The sequence below is a fragment of the Prionailurus bengalensis genome, chromosome C1 (assembly GCF_016509475.1).
Source record: "Prionailurus bengalensis isolate Pbe53 chromosome C1, Fcat_Pben_1.1_paternal_pri, whole genome shotgun sequence".
Lineage (NCBI taxonomy): Eukaryota > Metazoa > Chordata > Mammalia > Carnivora > Felidae > Prionailurus > Prionailurus bengalensis.
In genome coordinates, this window is record NC_057345.1 from 23,576,033 (window position 1) to 23,602,484 (window position 26,452).

At 54.0% G+C, this 26,452-nt stretch overlaps 1 protein-coding gene across 3 annotated transcripts in view; it reads right to left on the reverse strand.

Moving 5' to 3' along the window:
* Nucleotides 1–1,388: 1,388 nt before the first annotated feature.
* NKAIN1 (sodium/potassium transporting ATPase interacting 1) overlaps nucleotides 1,389–26,452 on the reverse strand; it is a 40,758-nt gene continuing 15,694 nt past the window's right edge. The window contains exons 2-8 of one of the 3 annotated variants that reach the window (XM_043574342.1): nucleotides 6,653–6,790; nucleotides 5,146–5,226; nucleotides 3,533–3,730; nucleotides 2,802–2,862; nucleotides 2,090–2,171; nucleotides 1,923–1,939; nucleotides 1,389–1,881 (exon numbers count right to left, since the gene is read on the reverse strand). In XM_043574342.1, coding sequence (XP_043430277.1) covers nucleotides 1,930–1,939; nucleotides 2,090–2,171; nucleotides 2,802–2,862; nucleotides 3,533–3,730; nucleotides 5,146–5,226; nucleotides 6,653–6,790 — 570 coding nt within the window. In that variant the 3' untranslated portion in view covers nucleotides 1,389–1,881; nucleotides 1,923–1,929. The remainder of the gene's footprint in view (nucleotides 1,882–1,922; nucleotides 1,940–2,089; nucleotides 2,172–2,801; nucleotides 2,863–3,532; nucleotides 3,731–5,145; nucleotides 5,227–6,652; nucleotides 6,791–26,452) is intronic. The other 2 variants (XM_043574344.1, XM_043574343.1) reach the window with 2 other exon arrangements.

Genomic DNA, 26,452 nt, shown 5'->3' on the forward strand with positions numbered 1-26,452 from the left:
ACAGAAAGATAGAGAAGAAATCACCATCTTTAATCCAGAAACCAGGGGAGCACTCCCTGCCTTGCAAGGTCCCAGTGAGAAAAGAACTTGGGTCCCCTTGCAAAATCCATCTCATAAAAACAAAAGGCTTCAAAGCACCAGTGGCAAAACCCGGGGAGTAGAAAGGAGGCGGGGCGTGTGGGGGTGGGAGGAGAGGGCTGGAGGCAGGGAAGCAGTCAGGTCTGAAGGGAGCTGCTCCCTTCTTGAGCTGTACGCACAGTTACCTAGGCAGACCACCCGGGACTCAGTGCCTAGGGGAACTAGAGGAACTCCTGGGGCCGGCTCCTTGACACAGCACTACAGATGGGATGGTGGGGTGGGGTCCTAGCCCAGGATATTCTGGCTGCAGACGGTAGGAAATGCTAGATCAGAGGGTGGAGAGCAAGGAGGGAGTGTTCACCACGGACGGGCTCAGGTGTACGAGCCATCTGTGTTTCCCTCCAAGTCCCCCACGCCTCCTGCCCTCCTTCCTAACCCAGGGCCACTCCTGTATCACAGACTGGGAGCTGAGGCCTGATCCTCCTGCCCTTGGACTCCCAGCCCATACACAGGAACCAAGGTCCTCAGGGGTGTCTGTGGAAGGAGGTGGGGAGAACGAGCTCTCATCTCTGTTTGCTCTCAAGGGTGCTGGCCCTCCCGGCCCCACACCCTGACCCACTCCCCCAGTCTGCCTCTTCAGAACTCCTTCTGGGCTTCTTAGAGGTTTCTCCTGGACACTGGAGTGGTCACAAACGCTGGTGATCTTTGAAAAGTGGTGACTGGGCGGCACCGACCAGCCCTCTTCTATTCCGGAACCACAGGTCTTCCATCTGGAAGGTGGATGGAACCATCAGGGGTCGGTGGGGTTGCTGACGAGGTAGGGATCATGGCTGCAGCAGACCCGGCCTCAGGGACCTGGAAGGGGGTGGCGTGACTGAGGTGTGGCCTCCCCTCTTAGTGGAATGAGCTTGAAATGTTTGCCAAGGGTGGGCAGGGGCCGAGCCTAGGAGGGCTTCCCTGTGGGTCAGGCTGAATTCAGGGCTCTGGGCTCTGTTCATCTGGTTCCCAACAGGAGAACAGGTATATTGCTACAAGAGAGGTGGTGGAGATCATGTGGGTTCTAGAGTGTCCCAGATGGATGGGGGCTCAGAAACGGAATTCAGAGACCAGACCCCAGGGGTTCTGGAGCCTGAAACTGCAGAAAGTACACTGTGTTCAAGTCCTGCCTCCACCCAAAGCCTAGCTGTGTGGCCTCAAGCAAACGCTTCATATCTGGGCCTCAGTTTCCATATCTGAAAAATGGGAATTATAATCCCAGCCTCGCCCTGGGGACTTAAGAGTCAAATGAAAAGGCTAGAAAGAGCTCCATCTGCTAAGAGATTATTTTAATTATTTGAGGGAAACTGAGGCCCAGAGAGGGCAAGGGCCTTGCCAGATGTCACACAGAGAGTCAGTGACGGAGCTGCAACTGGAACCCAGGACTCCTGCTTCTAGGTCACAGTAACTCTCCCCAAGGCTGGTGAACCAGTGTGGTAAAATGAGGTCCATTTCTCTCTGGACAAGGGACCGGAAGTTGGGTGAAGGGTTTCAAAAAGAAGAGGCTGGAGCAGGGAGGGAGGCCCCAGCGCACACCAAGGCTGAGATTAAAAAAAAAAAAAAATACAAACCCCCGCGATCCCCTCCCCCGCCCGGCCCGCCCCACCCTTGGAGTCGGGCTGCGAAGGGCCAGGTCCATGTCCGGCGGACCCAGCCAGTGCAGGCTGCAGTCGGTCCGCTAGCCGCCAGGGGGCGCTCCTGCCATTTGGGCCCGACCTGGTGGCCTCAGCTTCAGTCTAGCCAGCAAGCACGCGGCGCCCGGGTGGGGAGCGCGGCGCCCGGGTGGGGAGCGCGGCGCCCGGGTGGGGAGCGCGGCTACCCCGACCTGCAGAAAACAAAGGCAGGTTAGGGAAGTGGACCCCGAAAATATGGGGGCAGGCAGATCCGGCTGCCCTCCCCGCTCCTCCCTGCCCTTCGTCCCCCAGCAGCAACGCCCCGGTCCCTCCACCCCACCCCACTGGGCACCAGGACCCACGTGTACAGAGGCTGCAGTTGTAAATGCGACGTCTTCTGGGGCGCCTGGTATCCGTAGGAGTCAAAGCCACCGATGAAGTCGACTGTGGAAGGGGAGGTGGCTCATAGTTAGGGATGGGCCCCTAGGGTGCGAGTTATGGGAGGGTGGGTCCTGAAAAGGAGGAATCTGAGAGCCAGATCCCATACAGGGTTTTAGGGCCAGGCTTTGCTGCCAGATCCCAATAGGTGGACCTATGGGGAACAGGACATGGAGAAGCTCAGCCAGAGTGGCCAAAGCCCTAAGTGGACAGAGAGCCTGGAGGGGCGAGGCCGTCCTTTAAGGGAGCAGGGCTTGAGCCACGTAAGGGGGCAAGACCACGGAGGTGGGTGCGTGGTGGTGGTGGTGGTGGGTTAATGGGGGCAGAGACTGGGCATGGGCAGTGTTTGGTAGGGGTGAGCCTCATGGAGCTCCTCCGGGGGGCAGAACCTAAGAGAGGTGGATAGAGAGCGGCGCTGGAACCATGGGCTGGGCACCTGGATGTCTAGGTCACAGCTCAAAATGTGCTACGTAGACCCCCACTACCCCTGCCGCCTTTTCTCCCCCACCAAGAGGGTCCGGTTGGCCAACCCAGGGCTCCCTCCCTGGAGGGAGCTTGGCGGCGCTGTCCAGGGTGCTGAAGGAACAGGATGGTGTGCGGCCAGGCTTCCCCATTCCCTAGGGGCTCCCCACTCACAGCTGTCCTCCTCCTCCAGGAACACTTTGCTCACGTAGCAGGCGAACACAAAGCCGAACAGCTGGGGATGGAAGGAAAGAAGACAGAAGCTCTTCCTCCACCCTCTGCCTGGCTGGGCCTTGTCCGACTGGAGGGGCACGGTATGCGAAGATGAAGGCCAACCCATAACAACTTCCAGTTAAATGACTGGGCCTTACTGTCAAACATAGTTGGTTCCATTCTCCATTCTGCGAGTGGACTTTGGACAAGTAATTATTTTACCTCTTTGAGCCTCAGTTTCCCCAGCTGGACCTGGGCAATACTTTACTGACTTGTTTAGAAGAAAGAGGAGTATGTGACTTTGGGCATGTGGAGTGTGGAGGGCAAGACTAGGAACCAGAACTGTCTTGGATCCACTCTCACAACTCTTATGCACTTGATGTGGTCATTCCATTCTGTGAATAAGCAAACAAGCTTAGAGAGGGCAAGTGACTTGTCCAAGGTCACACAGCAGATACACTGGGGATCAGGTTGACTTACAGTCTGATGACTCATCCTAGTCATTAAACCTGCTCACGCCAGGCTGGGGCAGGGGTGAAGGGAGAAGATACAAGATAAGGAGACAGAGCCAGACAGAAGCACAAGAAGGCTGGGAGATCTACATTCTTCCCTTCTGAACTAGAGCTAAACAAAGGGGTTAGGGTAGACTCCACCTCCGGGAGTGTGTGGGTCAGGGGGACAGGAGGACTCACAGCCAGGAAGATCTGCAGAGCACTGCTGAGTGCTTCGATGTAGGGATAGTCAAGCAGGCAGCCGGTGACAGAGATGACATGGTGGTCTTCCAGGGCCAGGCGGGAGTTCAGGACAGGTGTCACTAGGCAGCCTGGCCCATTCTCCATCCACCAGGAGCGGTGCAGGGACGTGTTGAAGGTCATGATGAAGTCCCGGTCCTGGGGGCAGAGGGGCCTAGGATACTGAGCTGGGGCCACGAGGTGGCGGGAATCTTCCTCAGGCAGCAGGGAACTTTATATAAAGCCTACTTGACACCTGGACTGTTGAAGCAGCCTCCTCTCCTGACTTGACTTCAAGGGTCTGGAAGGGGGTCTGTTTCCACAAGTCTCTATTTGGCCAGTAGGTGGCGCTTGATGACTATGCAGGTCTCACACTTCCCTCAGAGACCGAAAGGGCTGGTGCTGACCCACAGAAAGCCCCAAAATTTCAGGGATGGAAGGGACATCAACAGTGACTGAGTCCAATTTTCCAGCCCTGAGCGGAATTCTCAACACAGACCCCTTCACGGCCCATGCAGCCTCTCCACTGCTCTCTCTGTGTGACCCTGGGCAAACGTTTCCTCTCTTTAGTTCTTGGTCTGCCCATCTGAAATGGAGAAGGGCCTGGCTTAGATCCGAGGTTCTCACCCACGGCGTCTATGTGTTTACCCATCCAGTCACTCGCGCAGCCTGTTAACAGATATTCACCGAGTGCTGACCAGGTGCCAAGCACTGAGATGTGTCATCTCATTCCATCCCTTCCGCAACCACATGAAGTAATTATCTGCACTCATGAGACAGGGAAACTGAAGCTCAGAAGGTAAACCACTTGCCCAGGGTCACATCACTTGGAAACGTTGGAGCTGGGATTTAAATCCAGCAGAACTACAAAGCCAATGTTCCCATTCATGTATTTTGCCTTCTTTTTGTCTAAAATTAGAAGTTGTGCCCTCTGGGCTTGCTCTTCTACAAGCCAAGAACTTCCACTTTCTTCAGTGGTTCCGCACGGGCCCTGGGCCACTCGATTGTCCCCGAAGTCTACCCTCTTTCTCTTCTGAAAATATTGATCAGAACGGGACTCAAATCGGGGCGCCTAGCTGGCTCCGTCAGTGGAACATCTGACTTGATCTTGGGGTCGGGGGTTCAAGCCTCAGGTTGGGTGTGGAGATTATTTAAAAATGAAATCGTGGGGGAAAAAAAAAAAAAGAACTGGGCCCAAATCTTTGTGGCCTTAGCCGTACAAAGTGCATGGCGTTTTCATCTCCCTTGCACCGAACACCTGTGGGGCCTGAGAGCAGTTTTCAGGGCCACGACGTGAGGCTGGTTTCTACCGAGCTTGGAATCACCTGGGACCCCAGCCCATCTTCATGCAGATGGCCCTTCAGCGTTGTCTGCTCCATCATTCGTTTCTGGCAGGTGCAGGGGCGGCCAAACGAAAATGTGGGGGTAGGGTTTGCGGAGCAGATTATTCGGATGTGTAGAGGGAAGTCTCTTCAAGAGACGATGTCCCAGACCCACACCTAACTTGGAGCCTTTGGGTAGGGGACAGGAAAGGTCCGGCTCTGCCCTCTAGCACTGCCAGGCCCGAGGCTTACCTGGGACAGCTGTCCGACCTCCAGGTAGAAGCAGATGATAAATGCATTCCAGCCAACCCAGAGCACCAGCCAGGCTGCATACTGGGGAGAGGAGAGGTGGGATCAGGGTGGGGCCTGGGAAAGTGGGGACAGGGCATGTCAACGCAGACGGAGCTCAGGGACTGAGGGGACCTTTGCAGGGGGAAATGATGCCATCCCACTTAGACGGCACTTTATAGTTCACAAATCATTTTTATATCCGTCCGGTTCTTACAACAACAGCCCTGCATGGAAGGCGCCATCCTTTCTTTAAAGATAACTCATGTAAGCCCTAGAGAGGAGGTTTAAGGTTTCCAAGATCACACAGCGAGGAAGAGATAGGGCTGCCACTGAAACTCCAGTCCTCGGGCAGCTAATCCGATGCATTCTGCAGAGAACAGCAGCCACGGCCTGGCTCTGGAGCGCTGGAGAGGATCTAGATATTTCCACCCAAGTCCCATGCCTGCAATTTCCGTGCCGCCACACGGCAGACAGTGATGCTTAGAGTGGTACCTGGGGCTTTCCTGAGAGCCAGAGAGAAGGAGCCTCCCATCCCAGGTGACACAGAGCTTTGGGAGGGCCCTCTTCACCTGGCTTCCGGGAGCTCAGCCCGTGGGAGGTGGGAGAAGCCCAAGAATGAGCCGGAGGGGGCTCTGGCGGGAGCATGGCGTTGCATGGCACTGTTATCACAAGTGGCTAGCATTTTATGTAATAAACCTACTGAAAAGCCTTTTCCCTCAAAAGAGGCGTGTGAATGGGCCACTGAGGAAGAGCAGGGGAGAAGGGTGAGCCTAGCTGAAAGCAGGGGTTTAACAGAGACCGTCAAGGACCAGGGCTTGGAAAGAGGAAGCAGGAGGAGGGAGCCAGGGACACAACACAATCCACGCCTGGGATTGGAGCACAGGGGACACTGACAAGCCACACTAGCCGCTCGAGACCATATTCCTCATGAACAGCAAAGGGCAGGTCTTCCTAAAGCAACCTGAGGAACTAAACCAGATGAAGTCTGTCCCTCCACTGGCTTCCGGAGGCAGCGTGAAGATGTGTCAAGAGCGTTCACTCCGGACCTGATTGCTCTCTAATCCTGCCACCGATTAGCTGTGTGGCCTTAGGAAGCCTCATAACCTTTCTGAGCCTCATTTCCTCATCTGGGAAACGGCGATGGTAAGCCATACCTTGCAGGGCTGTTGTAAAGATAAGCAAAACGTGCGAAACTCTCAGCACTGTGCTTGGCGGATGGTAGGCACTCACTAAAATGATATATCTTGTTAATATCTGGATTTTTCCCTAGGAAATTCTTTAGGGAGAATACCGCTCTTGTCTCTCTGCTGAGCAAAGAAGCATTGGTATTTGGGCATCCGCACCAGCAGCCGGGCTGGAGCTAAGACAGAGCAGGGGTCTGGGTGTCCAGGGTAGGGGGCAGTTCTGGCTGGAGGAGCCAGCGGGGGTGGGGAGGGAGAGGGGGAGGGGAGGGGCAAGTGAGCCATACCAGAATGAGGTACCGGGAGCGGTACTGCACGGTGCCGAAGATGCCCAGGATGACGGCCATGATGTGCAGGAAGTTGGCTAAGATAGGAGCCCACTGATAGCCCAGGAAGTCAAAGATCTGCCTCTCCAGTGCAGCCACCTGTGGGAAAGAGCAGGCTGAGGCCACAGGGACAAGGGAAGGCCAGGGACTAAAGGGAAGGGAAGGGATTCCTCCTTGACCTTGTGGAGCGGGTGATGCCACCTACCGTGGTGATGGGGCACCACGGCCTGACTGTACGCGAGTCTCAGCATCATCCTAACTCTGCAAGACCACAGGGATACGGGGGAGTGAGGGCAAGGCTGTGGGGGCCGGCTGAGACTGAGCCCTGATCATCACTTCGGGGAGGGCTAACGGGAGAAGGGAACCACAGTACAGAACACCTTCAGAGCCAAGAGGCTCTGCCCACTAGTACCTGCCCCTGCCCCATGTGGGGCTCTGAGCAGGTGGAGTTAGGATCCAGACTGCTCCCCGCCCTCCCAGCTCTGGCCAAGGGCTGAGCCATCGCCCTGAAGGGCTAGAAGTCCTGAAGTCCCTTCTTCCAAGGACTCCTGTTCTGGAGGTTGCCCTGGCCCGTGGGATGCATGGGATGCAGAGAAAGGGATTTTTTTTTTTTTTTTTACTCTCCTTCCCCCAGGGAGCTGTAATGGGTTGCAAAATTGACCTCAAGTTTTTCCTCTCCATGTTTCCATGCTCTTCGACAATGCCGTCCCACACTAACTCTGCATGGTTATGTGACTCGCTTTGCCCAATGGGACTTTAGCAAGCCCAATGCAAGTGAAGACCCCCAAAATGCTTGTGCATTGGAGTCTGCCCACCTGCTACACGTGTAACACAGAGAACACCACGTGAAAGAGCCCGGGTGCCCACCCGGAGCCTGAGAGGAGAACCAAGGCACCCTAGCTGACAGCCAATCAACCTTCAGACGTGTGAGGCCATTTAGATCATTCCGCTAACCAACCCAGCAACTGACCTAAGACACGTACCTAGACCAGAAAAATCTCCCAGGTGTTCCGCAGAATCATGAGCTCGATAAAATGGTTGTTTTAAATTGCTGTCATGGAATGATTTGTTACCCAGCAGAAGCTAACTGATATATAGGACCCCATCAGCACTCCCTTTCCCAGTAGCCCCGGTTCAACCTTGCAGCTGCTATACTTAAGAACAAAGGTGCCGGCGTGCCTGGGTGGCTCAAGAGGTTAAGTGTCGGACTCTTGATTTCAGCTCAGGTCATGATCTCACAGTTCATGAGTTCAAGCCCAGCATCAGGCTCTGCACTGATTGGGATTATCTCTCTCCTTCTCTCTCTGTTCCTCCCCCTGTTATGCTTGCTTACTCTCTCTCAAAATAAATAAACAAACAAACAAACAAACAAAAGAGAAGAACAAAGGTGCCAGGGAAATCCATTGTTATTGATTGCCCAATACCTCTTTTTCTGGTCTTTGTTTTGGGAACCACCTTCCAGACCCTTAGTTCATGTGGTTTGGGTGGGGCTGAGCCCACCTCTAATTTCAGCGGAAGGCTCAGGACCCAGTCCTGACCAAATAATCGGCACATGGGGATCTGTGCAGGGATGGACACTCGTCCCCATGCCTGCCCCTGGCAGTCACTGTGGATGGTTGCTGGAGTAACGGGACAGAGATACCCTCTATCTGCCAGGGTATCTGAACGGGCATAGTCTCACCCAGAACTGTTGGTGGCTGTCTTTGCCATCTCACAGGGACAGCCTGCTTGAGGAAGCAGCCCAAAGCTAAGGGGCAGGAGGGAAGCAGAGTGGACAAGCGAAGTGAGTGTCCTGGTAACGTCACTTCCGGTCTCAGGATCTAGCCATCGCTGAAAACGAATTCTCCCTCCTTGCATTTGCGATTTCTGTCCCTTGCAACTGAAAGTCCTGACCTAAAAGAGAAGGGGAGCAGAGAGGATCTGGCTGGGAAGGGACAGGGAGGGTTCTGATTGAGAAGATCCTAGAAGCCTTTCTCCTGGCGGGGAGGCAGGAGGAGGTGGGGCTGACGCTACCGCACAGATGGCAGGGCTTGGGCAGAAACCCAGGAAGCCGCGGGCCCAACCCTGGCACCCACCCACCTGGCGCCAGCCTGCCTCTTGTTGGTGACTCCTCTCCCGGGGCCCTGCAGATTGGAAAGAGCTTTCCAAGTGCACCTCTCATGGATACTCCTTGGCAGAAAGGCACGGCTGAGACCATTATCTCATTGTGAAGAAAGAGACCACGAGGCTCAGAGAAGGGAAGCGACTTGCCCAAGGTCACTCAGCAGGTAGGTGGCAAAGCCAGGCAGTCATTCTGCTTTCCTCTGCCACCTGTCCCATCAAAGCCCCTCACTGTGCCCTGTTGCCACTGGCCTGGGAGTTAAGAGGTTGACAGTATGACAGACTCCTGGGTGACTTTGGGCGGGCCACCTTCCCCACTGGGTCTCAAGCTCCTTCCTCCATACATAAGAGGTCACTGGACTACATGACCTCTAAGGGCCCTTCTGGTTTTGACCCCAACGGTCTGCTGACCTTGGGAGAGAAACTCCCCAGATCGCTCCCCCTGCTCCCAAAAGATCCTCCCTCATTTCCGTTCTTCTCCTTTCCACCCTGACTCTGCCGGGCCTGGGAGAGCCCTGGTGGTCTGGGGTTCCCCTGAGGCTGTCAACTCTGCTGGCATCTGGTCCTGGCAAGGAGGATGCCATCAGAGGACAGAGGAGGTGGCTGAGACAGACTTGCCCAGGCTCATCGTGTAGCTGGGGAGACATCTTGCCTGGGTACGCCTACCCAAAGCAGGACATCACCCTGCCCGGACCCTGGCACTTGCTCAAAGCCCTCTTGGTTCTTGGGGACCTCAATGACAAAGTAAGCAGCAGTGACAAAGTATGACAGTTACCACAAAAAGCTTTGGAGTCTCTAAAACTTGGGTTGAAACTGCAGCTCTGTGCGACATGGGGCAAGTTACTTTCCCTCTCGGAGCCTATTTCTTCAACTATAAATGGGGAAGACAATCCTTCCCTTGAGAAGTTGTGAGGATATGGAGACATCACATAAACTAACAGACAACTAGACTTAATCAATGGTGGCTAATTAGAAGACTCAACAGTGGAAGCTTCTTAGTTGGGCACCGAAGGGTTCCTGGGAGCCGGCACAAGCCTTTATCCCCAGCCAGCTCCTGCCCCCAAGTGGCTGAAACAATGGTTTAAGTCCCGCCTCATTTCCCTTTTCCTTCCTTCCTTCCTTCCTTCCTTTTAATTTTTTAACATTTATTTTGAGAGAGAGAGAGAGAGAGAGAGTAAGAAAGAAAGAGAGGCAGAGAAAGGGAGCTGGCTGAAAGCAGCTGAAGCAGGCTCCAGGCTCTGAGCTGTCAGCGCAGAGCCCTCTTCGGATCCTCTGTGCCCCCCCTCTCTCTGCCCCGCCCCTGTTCATGCATTCTTTCTCGAAAATGAAGAAACATTGGGAAAAAAATGAATCCGTGTACATATATATTTTTAATATTTTTAAACGTCAGAAAATGTATTTATCTCGAGAGAGAGGGAGAGCACGCACGGGGGAGGGGCAGAGAGAAGGAGAGAGAGAGAATCCCAAGCAGGGTCCACGTTGTCAGCACAGGGCCCAGCGTGAGGCTTGAACTCACGAACCACGAGGTCACGAGCTGATATCGAGTTGGACGCTTGAGCCATCCAGGCGCCTCGAAACCTTATTTTTACTGCGTATTTATTTTTGAGAGAGGGTGTGTGAGCAGGGGAGGGGCAGAGAAAGAGGCGGAGCGAGGATCCGAAGCAGGCTCTGTGCTGACAGCAGCGAGCCCGACGTAGGGCTCGAACTCACAAACTGTGAGATCGTGACCTGAGCCAAAGTCTGACACTCAACTGACTTCACCACACAGGCATCCCTGAACCTTTCTTTTTTTAAATTTATTTTTATTTTTTTAAATTAATGTTTATTTACTTTTGACAGAGAGAGAGAGACAGAGAGAGCGCGCGTGCGCATGAATGGGGGAGGTGCAGAGAGAGAGGGAGACACAGAATCTGAAGCAGGCTCCAGGCTCCGAGCTGTCAGCACAGAGCCCGACGCGGGGCTCGAACTCACGGACCGTGAGATCATGACCTGAGCCGAAGTCGGACGCTTAAGCGACCGAGCCACCCAGGGGCCCCAATAATCTCAATTCTAAACTTATTATTTTTTATTAGAAAACCAAGTCAAATATTCCAGAACTTCTGCTTGTCCAGCTGTGGTATGTGGCTAATTAACAAATAAAGAGCAAACAAATAGAATTATCTTCCCCCTTTGGGTGCAGCAGCTTAGAACAATAAGCTGAGGGCTGCAGTGACTGTAAATGCAACTGACCTCGGTGTGTCTTTTTACTCTCAGGGGAGGGATAGTGTGGAGACGACAGCACCTCCTTTGCAAAAGTTTCTTTTTTTTTCCTTTTGTTTTGTTTTGTTTTGTTTTGCAAAAGTTTCAAGTGCACGTGCACTGAGGGAAAACGTGACTTTTTTTTTTTAACTTGGTCAGCCCATAAGCTAGGTCTTGAGTCTCTCCTAGGTGGGCCAGAACCAGGACGGAAGCTCCTGTCGGCAACTGATGCAGCCTCCTCCCTGATCTTCAGCAAAGGGAGGTTGGCCACCTCCCCCGTCGAGGGCTTTTCCTTTTTCCTTTTTTTAATGCTTATTTATTTTTGAGGAAGAGAGAGAGAGAGAGACAAAGAGAGAGAGAGAGAGAGAGAGAGACAGAGTGCAAGCAGGGGAAGGGCAGAGACAGAGGAAGACAGAATCCGAAGCAGGCTCCAGGCTCTGAGCTGTCAGCACAGAGCCCGACGCGGAGCTCTGACTCAGAAACCGCGAGATCATGTCCCGAGCCGAGGTTGGAAGCTTCATCGACCGAGCCACCCAGGCGCCCCTCGAGTGCTTTTTCTAAAATACAAATCTGGTCCAGTCACTCTGTCATCAGGGCAGCCCACAGAGCTTGGGGTAATCCCTGCGGTCTCTGGGTCTGCCAACTCCCCAGCCACACAGGACCCCAAACCAGGACGAGAGCCCTGACCATCCCAGAGTGACAGATGAGAACGGGTCACCAGATCCTGTCTGCATCGGTCAAGACCCGCATGCCTGCCCCTCAATCCTCTCTACCCTCATCCCCTCAAGGCCCTGTGCTGCTCCCCCTGACCCAGCCCTCCCCCACCCCTTTCAGAAGTCCTCCCAAACCAGCCTGCGCCCCTAAAGCCTCAGCTCCTTCCCTGAGGGGTCCCCCCCTCCCCTATGTTTTGCACCCAAGGATGCCGTTTCTCTGTGCTCTTCTCAGTGACCATTCCTCTTCTCACATCCCATGTTCCTTGGGCCCAAGGGTGGGGTAGGATCCTCTGGGGTCCCTAAGTTGCTTACAGAACTGGACAACCCTGTGCCCCCGGGGCTCGGGCCCTAGGGCTATACCACTCCCCCCACTGCTGACCTCGTCCTCCGCTGGCCTCCAGGGCCTGCCTTTTCCTGAAAATGAGTTTCATCCCTGCATCACCCCAGTTGCCTTGGACACCGGGGACCACCCCCTCCAGCACCGTGACTTCTCATCTCTCAAACACCTCTCCTGTGACCTTTCCCTCCATTTCTCCTCCTATACGGCCACCACGTGGACTGTGGCATCACCATAACGGCCCCGCCTCCAAAGTCACCAATTCGGCAGCCCCCGCTGGACCACTCCAGCTCGCTTCCCAGCACCTGTGGACGGTGACGGTGACGACCTGGGTCCAGTGCATCAGGTCCCCTGCCCCTCACCCTCCACCCCTTCCATTCTCCATTTCCTCACTCACACCCCAGCTCGGCTTGCTGGGACCGCACGATGCTTCCTTACTTCCGAGTGAGCTTCGGCTGTAAGCCAAACTCCCATGCCCTCTGCCTTCCCATTGCACCTGTCAGGAAAGGCCCACACCTGCAAAAACCCAATTAACAGTGTTCTCACTGCCTGCAAAGCAGCCAAGCGCTGATAGAGCATGTCACTCCCCAGGCAGACAAGGTGTGTGACAGATCGACAGACCCTGTAATCATCAACTTTGAGAGCCCCCCACCCCCGCCCACCACCCCACAACCCGCCTAGGCCTCTCTAGGGAACTCACTTTCTCCACTATCTCCGATCTTCTCACTGTCCTCAACCCTCCTGGGCCCCCACCCCCACCCCAGCCTCACTCTCAGAGGACCTGGCCTCTGTCCCCCCTCCTCCGCCCGGTGCCTTCACCTACACCCTGGACCCCATCTCCTGTCTTCTCGGGAGCTCACACCATCCTCTTCTTGCCTGTAAACTCAACCTCAACCTCTCCCTCTGCCCAGGATCCTTCCCATGGGGTCCTAAACACATTCAAGCCACTTCTATTAAAAAAATGAATGAATGAACGAGCAAACGAAAGAAAAGCCCCGCATGGTCCTCCAGCTACACCTCCTCTATCCCAATGCTCTCACGCCCAGACTAAGGGTCTCAACGTCCTCCCTACAACTCGTTCCCCTGCCTGCTTGCACGCTGCAGTGTGGTTCAGTGGTTAGGAGCTGGGTTAGAATCCTGGTACCACTGGCCAAGTCACTTAACCTCGCTGCACCTCGGTTTCCTCTCCAGCGGAATGGGTATAATTCACAACACCTCCCTCATATGGTTGTGAAGAGATTCGGAGTCGTTTGTTTAATTTGCGAACACGGTGCCCAACGTGGGGCCTGAAACTCACAACTCTGAGATCAAGAGGTGCATGCTCTAGGGGCGCCTGGGTGGCTCAGTCGGTCAAGCAGCCGACTTCAGCTCAGGTCACGATCTCGCGGTCTGTGAGTTCGAGCCCCGCGTCGGGCTCTGTGCTGACCGCTCAGGGCCTGGAGCCTGTTTCCGATTCTGTGTCTCCCTCTCTCTCTGCCCCTCGCCCGTTCATGCTCTGTCTCTCTCTGTCTCAAAAATAAATAAACGTTAAAAAAAAAATTAAAAAAAAAAAAAAAGAGGTGCCTGCTCTAGCAACTGAACCAGACGGGCATCCCATTTTTCTTTTCTTTATTATTATTTAAAATTACATTCTGCTGCAGAATTCCCTTGCCTCCCCCCTTGGTTTCCTTTTCCCATGGCACTTATCACACACTAACATACTACCCACTCGCTTTTACTGCCTGACTCCTGCATTAGAAGGTAAACCCCATGGGAGCAGGGATTTCTGCCTGAGGTGCTCCCGGCTGCCCTTCCGGCAGGGAGAGCTGTGCCTGGCACGGGGGCAAGTGCCAAGGTTAAGCTGGTTCTCCACCCTTCCTGGCCACTCCCGATTCTGGTGTGGCTCATCCTCCCGTGTAGCCAGGGCCCTAAATGTCAGGACACCCCAAGGCCATTCCCTGGGCTCTCTTTAGGCTCCCTTTGTCCAAGCAAACGCACGCCCACCCAAGCTCCAGGGGCTACCTGCTCGTGTTTCGGCCTCCAGCCCCTTTATAAGTGGCTACTCGTTGGATGAACTTAACATGCCCAAACGTGGACTTAATGAACCTACTACGCCCCAAACTGGTCCATTTCCAGTGTTGGGGTCCCATGATGTGCTGCAAAAGCCAGAAAGCTCAACTTCAGGTCCTGGTCTCCCTCCTGCCCTCTACAAGACTACCAGCTGCCCTCCCCCCCCCCCGCCCCCCCCCCCCCCCCCCCCCCGCCTGCCTCAAGCCTAACCGGGCCCCTCTCCTTTCCCAAGTGAAGCCACCACGGGGCTCCCCTGCTGCCCCTCCCCCTGCCCTTAGCTCCCCACCCCCACCCGATTATTTATTTATCGGGTAGCTGCCAGCTGAGGGGGATGCGGTTGCCATGGGAACCATCAGCCCCGGGTCAGGGCTGCCTCTGTTCTCAGTAGGATGCTCTTGTCTGTCTAGACGCCAACCCCAGGAGCCCAACACCAGGTGGGGGGTGGGGGTGGGGGGTCAAGGGATAAATGATGCGGACAGGCCCACCCCAGCCCCCAGGAAGCAGGCTGGGGGAAGAGAGGACGGAGAGGGGGCTGGGCTCCAGCCCCAGAACCCATCACAAGCCTCTCGTGCCCAAGCCCTTGCCCGCCAATTCTGCAAGTCAACTACTTTGCTGGCCAAAATTTCAGCCATGTCGCCGGGGGACACAGAAGTCAGGCCATCTGAGGGAGGGGTCCCTGAAGTTTTTGAAGACTGGTTTGGTCCAACCCGGGTACTGTAATTGACCTTAGTTCACAGAAGGCTGAGGTGGGAAGAGCTCCCCATTTGGGGACCAGCAAACCTGATTCTGTCCCCAGTCAGTGATTTCACTGTGCGACCTTGGGCAAGTTACTCCCCCTCTCTGAGCCGGAGCCTGGGAAAATGTCCCAAAGCGCATGGAAAGCTCTCGGCCCAGCGCCTGGCACACGGTTGGTGCTCTGTATACAGCAACAGCCTTTGCTGCAGCCCCAAACTCCAACCCCCCTTTTCCCAATGGATTTCTGAGGCAGCTGACAAAATTAAACCCGACTTAGGCCCTCATCCATGAAATGAGGGAGTGGGACTGAAGCCAGACAGGAGGACCCCTGGAGATCCACCAGCCCAACCCCCTCATTAGGGAGGTGAGCCAACTGGCTGCCGTGAGTTGTCCGAGAGGAAGGACTTCCCACTCCCCCTGAGCTCTGCCTCCTTCGCTGGCTGCAGTGGTCCCAGAGATCAGGTAGTCTTTGGCAGGGTCAGGGAAAAACAGGCCTGGCAGGGACTCAGTTCCTCGAAAAAATATTTCTTGAGCACCTATAATGCGCCAGGCTGGGTGCAGGGTATCCGGTGATGAACAAGCTGGTGTGGCACCCTCCTCAGGAGCTCAAGTCTGGAGACAAATCCCAAAGTCCTCTAGGAACTGATGATGGGAGCTTCTCTGCCAGGTTCCCCGCCCGCTGTGTGTAGCAACCTGTGGGGACTCCTTCCTACCCCCAACACACACACACACACACACACACACACACACACACACACACACAAACACGCGCGTGCTCCCTGTCGCTGTCTCTTCTGGGGCTCCTGCGGCCCTTCTGCCTCTCTGCCCTGGTCTGATTCCTGATGGAAAATGGCCAAGGTTATCACCGGTAAGTGAAAACAAAAAACAAAAACACAACAACCGCAGAGTAATAGGATTCCATTTACATTACAAAAAAAAAAAAAAAAAGAGAGAGAGAGACAAAGCCAAAAAATAAAAATAAATAAAAAGACGCGAAACGTGTTTGACTAAATGCAGAATCAAGAGCTGGGGAGACACACACGACAAATGGTTATGAGAACTTCCCTCTAGGGAGTCGGACTGGGGAGATGGGGAGCCTTACACTTTCACTCAGAAATACTTCTGTATCTTGGATTTTTTACAACGAACGTATGCTTTTCAACAACGTTAAGAAGAAACGTCTTTCAGCGTCGATTCGTGTGCAAAAGCAGTGAAGTGGCTCAGACGATCTGAGGTCTCCTTCTCTGATGTGAAGGTGCTGGGGGGCCCCGGGCAAGTGTCCTCCTCTGGGCCTCAGTGTTCTCGTCTGTAGAGTGGGGGCCTTGGTCGCTCCAAACCACTGTCTGGGCGCTGCAGCCTGCCTATGGGCAGGGGGCCTGGCCTTGGGGTCCTGCGACCTCTGCTGAGGGCCTAACGGCCCCTCTTCCCCAGAAGCTGGTTCTGGCAGCCCCCGGTAAGATCGCTGCTCGGGTTCAGCCAGCAGAGGCACAAGGGCTCCCCATAACCCTTGTGGAGCCGCCGGGATGCGAAAGGTGGAGGCTCAGAGTGGTCTCAGGTCTCCCAAAGTCACTCAGACAGGAAGTGGTAGAGTTCAGGTTCGAGTCCTTGTCTGTGCGCTCACTGTTCTTCCCACCCACCATATGTCTCGCCAGAGACGGTCGGGGGCAAAGGAAGGGGCAGATCCGAGGCGGGGCAGGCAGAGCCTGGCTTGGATCAAAAGCGGGCAGTGATGTAACAGCTAACATTTATTAATCTCCTATTAATGCCAGACACTATGCTGAGTATTTCACACCTGTTCATTCATTCATTCTACAAACAGCTCTCCAGGGCCTTTTGTGGGCTAAGAGCTGAGAAGTAAGGGGACCCAGATCTTGTCCCCATGGGATGACTGTCCTGCCTGTTCCCTCCTCAGCACTGACACCAGAACACCTGCCTGAGCCCAGAGAGCCCAGAAAGCAGAAGAGGGGTAAGATGGTGGGGGGGGGGGGCTGTTCTTTCCCATTAGAAAATAGAAGAAAACAACAATTCTCAATAGAAGAAACAACTCTCAATTGTACAATCATTTATTGAGCGCCTAGTGTATATTACCCCTCATACCCATGTCTCTAAATCTTACCCCCATTGCTGGATGAGGAAACCGTGGCCCAGAGAGGTAAAGGGGCTTGCCCAAGGACACACAGAAGAGCTGAGCCTGCAGCCAGTCTGTGGGGGTCCCAACCCTCACTCTTCCCTACCACGTGGCTGAGACCGGGCTGCCAAGCCTGCTTGCATGCCCTGGCAGATGGGGATCTCACCCCTTATAGCCTTGCTGGAGTAATCTCCCGCCCTCAGTCCTCCTCCCTCCTCCTAAGGCCAGCTCCCCCAGCCCCCCAGGCTCCAAGACTGCCATCTGTCTGTCCTTATGCCCTCCTGCTGTGGCCCAGCCCTGGACCTCAGCTGGGCCTGGGGGAGCGGGGGAGCAGCTGGCCACTGGCTTGTGCGTAATTAGCCCTCAGAGACCAGCCTGGAGCTTAAGGGAGGCCCAGGACTGTCTCAGAGGGCTGGCTGAGGCCAGCCTCGGTCCCTGCAGGAGGCAGCCGCTGGGGCTTGGCCTCTGTCTCCATGGCAACCCCACCCCCTCATCCCAGCGACAGCGGACCCTTCCCAGCTGGGGGACTCCTCAGACCCCTTCTGGGCAAATTCATCCCCGCTACATCTCTGAGCTGGCAGCTCCATTAGAACAGGCCCGGTAGTGGTCTAATTAGCATACATCTACATTAATTTGCATAAACCCAGCCCAGAAGCCCAGGGTTATACCAAGGTCAGTCTGAAATCAAAGGGTCCCTCCAAGTCACGGGGCCTATCTCTTCATCCACAATCTGGTCCAGCCTACAGGCACCCCAGGGGGAGGCCACTGGGCGTGCAGAGAAGGGCCTTCAGGACAGTGACTCTGACCACGTCCCCCCTTCGGTGGACCGGGGACCAGGATGCCTACTTCGCAGCAGTGAGGGTCTTCCAGGCCCCACCCCACCCCCTTCAAGCGCTAATCTCCACTCCCGGAGCTCCTTACTTTGTGCCAGTGGGGCAGGCCCCTCCTACAGTTCCAGAAAAGCCCACAGGACCCCAGGAGAGCTGCCCCTTGGATCTGGGGCTCCTATGCCACCTGCCTGCCACCAGGCCATCCCGCCCTAACTTCTGGGGTCTGGCAGCAAAAGGACTAGAAGCTGGCAGCTACCAGCTTCGGCCTTTCCTCAACACCACCTCCTCTGGGCTTTGCCCTCGTGCCCGTTCACAGCCCGGGAGCAGGGGGCATCTGACTTGGCTCCGGCCCCCAGCGCCATCCACGTCGGTGCCCTCTTTGGAGAACCATGAGAGGCAGTTTGACGCAGTGGGGCAGAGGGCGTGCTTGGGTTTGTCTTCCGTACGAGCCTCAGTCTCCCCATCCGTAAAATGGGGAGGACAGCCCCCACACTTGCTGGAACTACCGTGAAAATTCAGTAAGACAACGTACGTCAAGTGTCTGACGCAGTAAGCGTTCCATAAATGTTGACTATTTTTTTTTTTAATTTTTTTTTTCAACGTTTATTTATTTTTGGGACAGAGAGAGACAGAGCATGAACGGGGGAGGGGCAGAGAGAGAGGGAGACACAGAATCGGAAACAGGCTCCAGGCTCTGAGCCATCATCAGCCCAGAGCCCGACGCGGGGCTCGAACTCCCGGACCGCGAGATCGTGACCTGGCTGAAGTCGGACGCTTAACCGACTGCGCCACCCAGGCGCCCCAACTATTTTTTTTTTTTTTTAAATGTTTACTTTGAAAGAGAGACAGAGGGTGAGTGGGGGGAGGGGCAGAGAGAGGGAGACACAGAATCCCAAGCAGGCTCCGCACCTGCCCCACGCCTCAACTACCGAGACCCGCAGCAGGCTCTGGAGTGGGCAGTGAAAGCCTGGGAGGAGGGCGTCCTCTTTAGAAAACACTTCAGACAGGATGGAGGGGACGACAACCCGGGCGGAGCAAATCCAGCAAAAAACACACTCACCCAGAAGATGCTGGCTGCAGATCAATGGACTTCTGGATAAATAAGAAGGTGATTAATCAGATCCTCCATTAAGTACAACGAACGACACCGTATAATTAAGCCAAAAAACTCGCGGCGGAAAGCACCTTTAAGGGAGCAGGCACTTAGGCAGGGAGAATTAAGGAGGCACTGAGGATAGCAGGAGCTATAAGGCTGGAGGTGAGGCGGAAGAGACCAGAAGGTTGACCAAAACAATCAGGAGTCACAGCATTAGAGGAGGCCAGAGCCCCGTAGTTATCAGCTCAAGCTCCAGAGTCAGGCAGACTTGGGATGGGGTCCCAGCTCTCACTTACAGGCTTGTAGGACCCGGGAAAGTCATTTCCTGGAGCCTCAGTTTCCTCATCGGTAAAACGGGAACACAGCTACCACTGATACCTACCTCCTGGGGTTGTGGCCGACTCGATGAGAATGGGAGTAAAGAAGTTTGCATATAGTAAGTGCTCAATAAATTCTCCTTGATTGCACAAGTCACTTTCCCTCTCCGGATCTTAATTTCTCCTTGGCAAATAGGGGATAATGATGTCCTGTCTTACAGAGAAATTGGCGGACCAAGTGAGATCACAACCAGGAAAGCAGTTTATATACCATAACGTGCTTTTTAAATTGTAAAGTACCGTGTCCCCATCGTCATTGTTAGGATAATGAAGTTCTTTGGTTTCATACCAAGGTCAGATCCCTGTTGCTCGTTTCCTGAGAAGCTGCACGGTGTCGTGGTTAAAAGTGTGGCCTAGGAGCCAGACTGCCTGGGTTTGAATCCTACCTTTACCCTGATTATTAGCTGTGTGACTTTCAGCGACTCACTTAACCTAACCTCTCTGTGCTTTAACTTCTCCGTCTATAAAATGGGGATAATGATAACAGTGCCTATTTCATGGGACTGTCGTGAGGCCTCAGTGAGGGAACATGTGTAAAACGTTCAGAACATTGCCTGGCCCGTACTCACGGGTAAAGCCACGTCAGTTGCAACGAGTCACCCAGAGTGAAGACTTTGGACCTGGGTCCCCTACAGGCTCAGAGGCCTCGAGTGCTGCAGAAGAGACTATAGTTGTCCTGGTGTGCACGCCCCAGGTAGCGTCCTCTCCCCTACCCACCCCATCCAGTCCAGCGGCTGCCTGACCCAGCCTGGCCCCTTCTCCACCTGGCTCTTCTCATTCACCCCCCAAGCATCCACGAACACTGACCTTGCACTGGGCCCGCCCTGTCAACTGTCAGTTCGGCACAACCCAGAGAAGAGAGCAGGGACTTCCCTCCGGGGACGTGCACGGAGCCCACCCTGCACACACTGCCTCATGTCCGCGCGTTCCGCGTCTTCCCCAACGCTTGAGAGCTGTCCTTTTCCATGTGTAAAAACAGAGGCCCAGGGAGGGTGTGGGAGTGGTGGGGGCCAGATTCGCGCCCAGCTGTGTCAGGGCGATGATATTCCCAAAGTGAGCCAGAGTCAACGCAATCACTGTCAAAATTCCAACGACTTGTTTTTGCAGAAATAGAGAAGCTGGTCCTAAAATTCAGAGGAACGCTCAAGGGACCTAGAATAGTCAAATCATCTCAAAAAAGAAGAACGTTGGAGGGTGAGACTTCTTGATCTCAAACCTTACAGTAACATTACAGTAATCAAGATGGTGTGGTATTCACGTAAGGTTAGGCTGACAGGTTGAGATGGAATAGAATTGAGAGTCCGAAAACAAGCCCATGCCTTTAACTGATTTTCAACAAGGTGCCGGGGCGCCTGGGTGGCTCAGTCGGTTAAGCGTCTGACTTCGGCTGAGGTCATGATCTCGCAGTTCATGAGTTCAAGCCCTGCGTCGGGCTCTGTGCTGACAGCTCAGAGCCTGGAGCCTGTTTCAGATTCTGTGTCTCCCTCTCTCTCTCTGATCCTCCCCTGTTCATGCTCTGTCTCTGTCTCAAAAATAAACATTAAAAAAAAAAAAAGAAAAGGAAAGAATCAACAAGGTGCCAAGACCGTTCAATGGAGAAAGCGTAGTCTCTTCAACAAAGGGTGCTGGGACACCTGGATATCTGCGTGCAGAAGAATGAAGTTGGACCCCTACCTCACACCAGATGCAAAAACTAACTCAAAATGGATCACAGACCTGAGAGTTAAGGGCTAAAACTATGACACTCTTAGGAGGAGCCATACGTGTGACCTTGGAATAGGCATGTGATAATATGACACCAAAAGCACAAGTAACCAAAGAAAAACCAGATACACTGGATGTCATCAAAATCAAAACCATTTGAACCTCAAAGGACACCATCAAGAAGGTGAAAGCCAACCCACACAGAATGGAAGAAAATATTGGCAGATCAGAGATGTGATAGAGGTCTAGAATCCAGAATATATAAAGAATTCTTAAAAGAAAAAAGAGGGGGGCACCTGGGTGGCCCAGCCGGTTAAGCATCCGACTTCGGCTCAGGTCATGATCTCGCGGCTCGTGGGTTCGAGCCCCACGTCAGACTCTGTGCTGACAGCTCAGAGCCTGGAACCTGCTTCGGATTCTGTGTCTCCCTCTCTCTGCCCCTCCTCCACTTGTTCTCTCTTTCTCTCTCAAAAATAAATAAAACATTAAAAAGTTTAAAAAAAAAGAATTCTTACCACCCAACAAAATGATACATAACCCAATTACAAAAATGAGCAAAATATTTGAATGGAAATTTTTCCAAAGAAGATCCAAAAATGGCCAATAAGCACATGGAAAGATACTCGTCATCATTACTCGTCAGGGAAATGGAAATCAAAAGGACCATAAGATACTACTTAATACCCATAAGGATATCTAAAATTAAAAAGACAGGGACGCCTGGCTGGCTCAGGGGGAAGACTGTGCGACTCTTGATCTCAGGGTTGTGAGTTTGAGCCCCACATTGGGTGTAGAGATAACTTAAATATCTAAACTTAAAAAAAAAAAAACGACAATCACAAGTTTGGGTGACGGCGTGAAGAACTAGAACCTTCGTGGCATTACTGGTGGGAATGTCAAATGGTGCAGCCACTATGGAAAACGGGCTAGTTCCCTGTCCCTCAATTAAGCAGTTAGTACATGGCTCAGCAATTTATTCTCAGGTAGATACCCTGAAATTGAAAACAAAGTTCATATAAAACTTGTACAGAAATGTTCGCAGCACCGTTGGTCTCAGCAGCCCCAATGGAAACAACCCAAAGGTTGATGGACTGATTAACAGATTAAACAAAATGTGATAGATCCATACATGGAATATAAAGTCATAAAACGGAATGATACCCGGATACAGGCTACAACAAGCATCAACTTTAAAAATATCACGCTGAGGGGGGCGCCTGGGTGGCTCAGTCGGTTGAAGAGTCCGACTTCGGCTCGGGTCACGATCCCATCACCCATGGGTTCGAGCCCCGCATCAGGCTCTGCACTGCCGGTCCGGATGGCCTGCTTGGGATTCTCTCTCTCTCTGCCCCGCCCCTCCCCCAGGCACTCACTCTCTCTCAAAATAAGTAAACTTAAGGAAAAAATTATGCTGAGAGAAGCCAGTCACAGAGGACTGCATACTGTATGATTCCACTTACATGAAATGTCCAGAGAGACAGAAAGCAGATGAGTGGGATAGCCAAGGGTTGGTGGGAGACGAAAATGGGGAGTGACCGCTAATAGGCTTGAGGTTTCTTTTTGGGGTGCTGACAGCGTTCTGGAATTAGAGTGTGCTGATGGCTACACAAGAGTGTGATGCACTAAGAGCCCTGAATTGTATACTTTAAGGTCGTGATTTTTATTTACTTATTTATATTTATTCATTTTTTAATGTATGTTTGTTTCTGAGAGAGAGAATGACAGAGCGCAGGAGAGAGGCAGAGAGAGAGAGGGAGACACAGAATCTGAAGCAGGCTCCAGGCCCTGAGCTGATGCGGGGCTGGAACTCACAGACAGCGAGATCATGTTGGATGCTCAACCAACTGAGCCACCCAGGCGCCCCTATTTATTTATTTTTCAATGTCTATTTATCTTTGAGAGAGAGAGCACGCGCTCAAGTTGGGGAGGGGACAGAGGGGGAGACACAGAATCTGGAGCAGGCTCCAGGCCCTGAGCTGTCAGCGCACAGCCCGATGCGGGGCTCGAACTCACAAACCGCAAGATCATGACCTGAGCCAAAGTTGGACGCTTAACTGACTGAGCCCCCCAGGCGCCCCCTAAGATGGTGAATTTTATGTATGTGAATTATACCTAAAAAAAAAAAAGAAGACGACGATGAAGAAGATGAAGAAGACGAGGAAGAAAAAAGCCCAGACACAGCTCTGGGCCTCACAGAGCTTACATTCAGTGGGGTGGGGTAGGGAGAGGGAGCCAAACACACACATACACACACACACACACACACACACACACACACACACACACACACACAATTACTGTTATGCTAAGTGTCTGAAAGAGGGGTGACAAGAATGAGAACTATAATGGAAGTGGCCAAGAAAGACTTCCTGGATGGAGTGAACTGAAGGAAGAGGGCTTGGCAAGGGAAGGGAGAGAGGGAAGGACAGGCAGCAGGGAAAGCGTGTGCAAAGGTCCTGTGGTGGGAGGGAGCTTGGCAAGTAGAAGGGTCCAGAAACGACCCCTGTGGCTAGAGCACGGGGAATGAGCGGGAGCAGGATGCCAGAGGGAAGGGCTGGGAGGGCTCTCATATCCTGTGGCCTGATGCCAACACGGCAGTGTCAGAGACGAGCAGGAAAGCAGCCTGGAGCCAGAGAGGAGGCACCAAGCCCTTTGGAGGGCTCCTGTGGGTCAAGCATCATATTGGAGGTGTCAGGCACCTACTGCGGAGGGTCAAATGCTGGAAGGAGCTGACAGGTCATTTCTCCTGACTGAGCCGCTCGTCACGTGACCTGACGGAGGGAGGAAAAAATCCAATTCCCTGACTTATTTAGCAGCACCTCCCGTACGGATGCTCCCAGGAAGAAAATAATGATGAAAACCAGCCTCACTGCTATGGCAACAGCGGCCACTTCTGACTTCCCCTCCTGACTACAGGCCTGGTGAGGAAGTCTGCCGGGGGGGGGGGGAGTGGGGGGTGTGTGTGTCAGGAACCCCTCCCCCAGGGCTTTTGGGTCCCCCTTCCACTACCGCAACAGTCTTGGGCTCAGATCCCAGCTTCCCCACTTCTTCCAGCAGAGAATCACCGCAGCCACCAACATCCGGACAGCCCTTCACAGCTCAGACTGATTGATGCCCCCACGTGGGTTACTAGCCCCACTGGACAGATGAAGACACTGAGGCTCGGAGCAGCGAGGGGCGATGTCTATCAGCCTGGTATCCTTCCGTCTGTACTGCCCTTACTCCCATCAGGCACAGGGCTGTTGACCCGTGCAGGTATCCCACTCTGATTCCTCTGTGGCACAAAGGAATAAATGAGTGGAAGGAATGTCACCCCCACCCCATCCTGCCCCCCTCTTCCTCTCCAGGTAATCTATCCGCTCTTCGGGGTAGGGGGTGCTCTGCTCTGGTCTAGCCCAAGTGGGCCGGACAGGGGTCATATGGGGCCTGGGGGAGTCTGCACAGTGAGAAGGGTGCCCCCAGGTGCCTGGGCGGAAGTGTTTCCCTTCAAAATGCCTGGCCCTGAACTTTAGCACTAGTCTTAATGCTAATATTTTGTACACGCTTACTCTGGGCCAGGCTTCGTGCCAGGCACTTTGCATGCACCATCTCCCTTAGCTCTCACAAGCAGGGTGAGGAGTGAGGGATGGGCCATCATCCCTGTTCTATGGTGGGGGAGTGAGGGGGGGAGGGGGGGAGGGAGAGGAGCTCGAGATCTCAGGGCTGGAGCAAACCCAGGTGGTCTGACCCCAGAGCCCAGAGCTTTTAACAGATACCTGCAGCCCCGGGAGACTGTCTCCTCCTTCTCCCTTCCCCCACACCCAGGCAGGCTAGGAAGATTAAAGGAGGGGGGGGGGGGTTGCAGAGGAGCAGAGGGGAGGCTGCTGAGCTGCCGCCTGCAATCATCTCCTGGCCCTGGGCCAGAAGGCTGCAGGCAGAACCTGTTGGAGGAAGAGGTGTTTGCTGTCTGCGGGAAGTGGGGTGCGGGAGGGCCCCCCTGGGAACGGGGCGGGGCCTGTCTCCAGGCCCGGGGTTCACAGGAGGAAGGAAGGGGAGTACCTACTATGTGCGCGTGCTGAGCCCAGCACTTTACAGGTGGCATTTCATCTTATCCCCAAAGTGACACTAAGAGATAATAGCTAACACTTATATGCCGAGTGTCTCTTGAGTGCTTAGCATATGCTTGGATTCATTTAATCTTCACAGAGACATGGCAGGTAGAGACTGAGATTACCCTTGCTTTGCGCACAGGGAAACTGAAGCATAAAGAAGGGAAGTAACGAGCTCACAGGCTGATACAGATCTGACCCAGGTCTCCTGGCCCTAGAGTCCATGAGTAAGAGATTTTCCAGAGGAGGAGAGTGAGGCCCAGGTGTCAGAGTGGGGGTCAAGTCCCATGTTCTGGGACTTTCTGACTTTTTTAGTGGCACATCTTCCCCTGATGGGCACCTTTGCCACCGCTCCCCAGTAGCTCCTGCCTGGAAACATCGAGAGCATGGGGAAGGTTCTAGCTGCGACTCTTGGCCCACGGCTGCCCAGACTGAGCAGAGGAGCTTATTTTTGTTCAGGGTATTTTTGTCTGGATTCACACACCTAACCACGATCCTTTCCAGAAATGGCGTCAGCCCACTTCCTAGAATAGTTCACAAATGGGGCTCCACTGCCTTCCTGGGCCTCTGTGTACCCATCTGTACAAAGGGTTGGAGGGTTGTTCTCTGGGAAGCCATCTGGCTTCTGGCCTGGGAGCTTCCCATTTAGCAAACAGTCATGACTCTGCGCCTTACCGACACGCCGCCCTCCAAAAGGCTTCTGGTGATTTCTATCGGCCGTGTCCTAAGTATTGACTAAATGCCAGGCGCCGTGCTGAGTGCTCTCCCTGGATTCTCTCACTGAGTTTGCTCGGGAGCCCTAAGAGGCAGGTACGATCGTCTCCATTTACAGAGGAAGAAAACAGCTCAGGCTGAGTAACCTGCCTGTGTTCACGTTCCTGGAGAAGAGTGGAAGCAGGACGTCTCAGCATCCATTGCCTGGTTCGGCTGATCGCCGATGTCCAACATTTGGCCATAGCAGGCCCTGATAAACGGAGCCCGCCCCCCCCCCCCATCCTATCCCATCAGGCCTGGGGAGCCAACCAGCCCAGCCTGTCCCAGCCACAACAGCCACAGTGTGAGCTCCGGGCCAGGCCCCAGACAGTCTCTCACTTTGAGGGGGCGATCCTGTCTCCTCGGTGGCCTATCTTGGGGATGACAGCTAGTGGCAGCTTGGGGACAGCAGTCTGCTCAGAGGGCTCATGGGGCTGCTGACAGCAGACAGGCAGTGACAGGCTGGAGCAGCTGGCACCGCCCGAGGCAGATCAGGCACCTGGGAGCCTCTGCAGGCACCCCACCCCCAAGTCCAGACCCTTGGGGGTGTTCAGGACCAAAGCAAGAATACCCACAGAGCACCGTGTGTCTAAGTATTTAAGTTACGAACCAA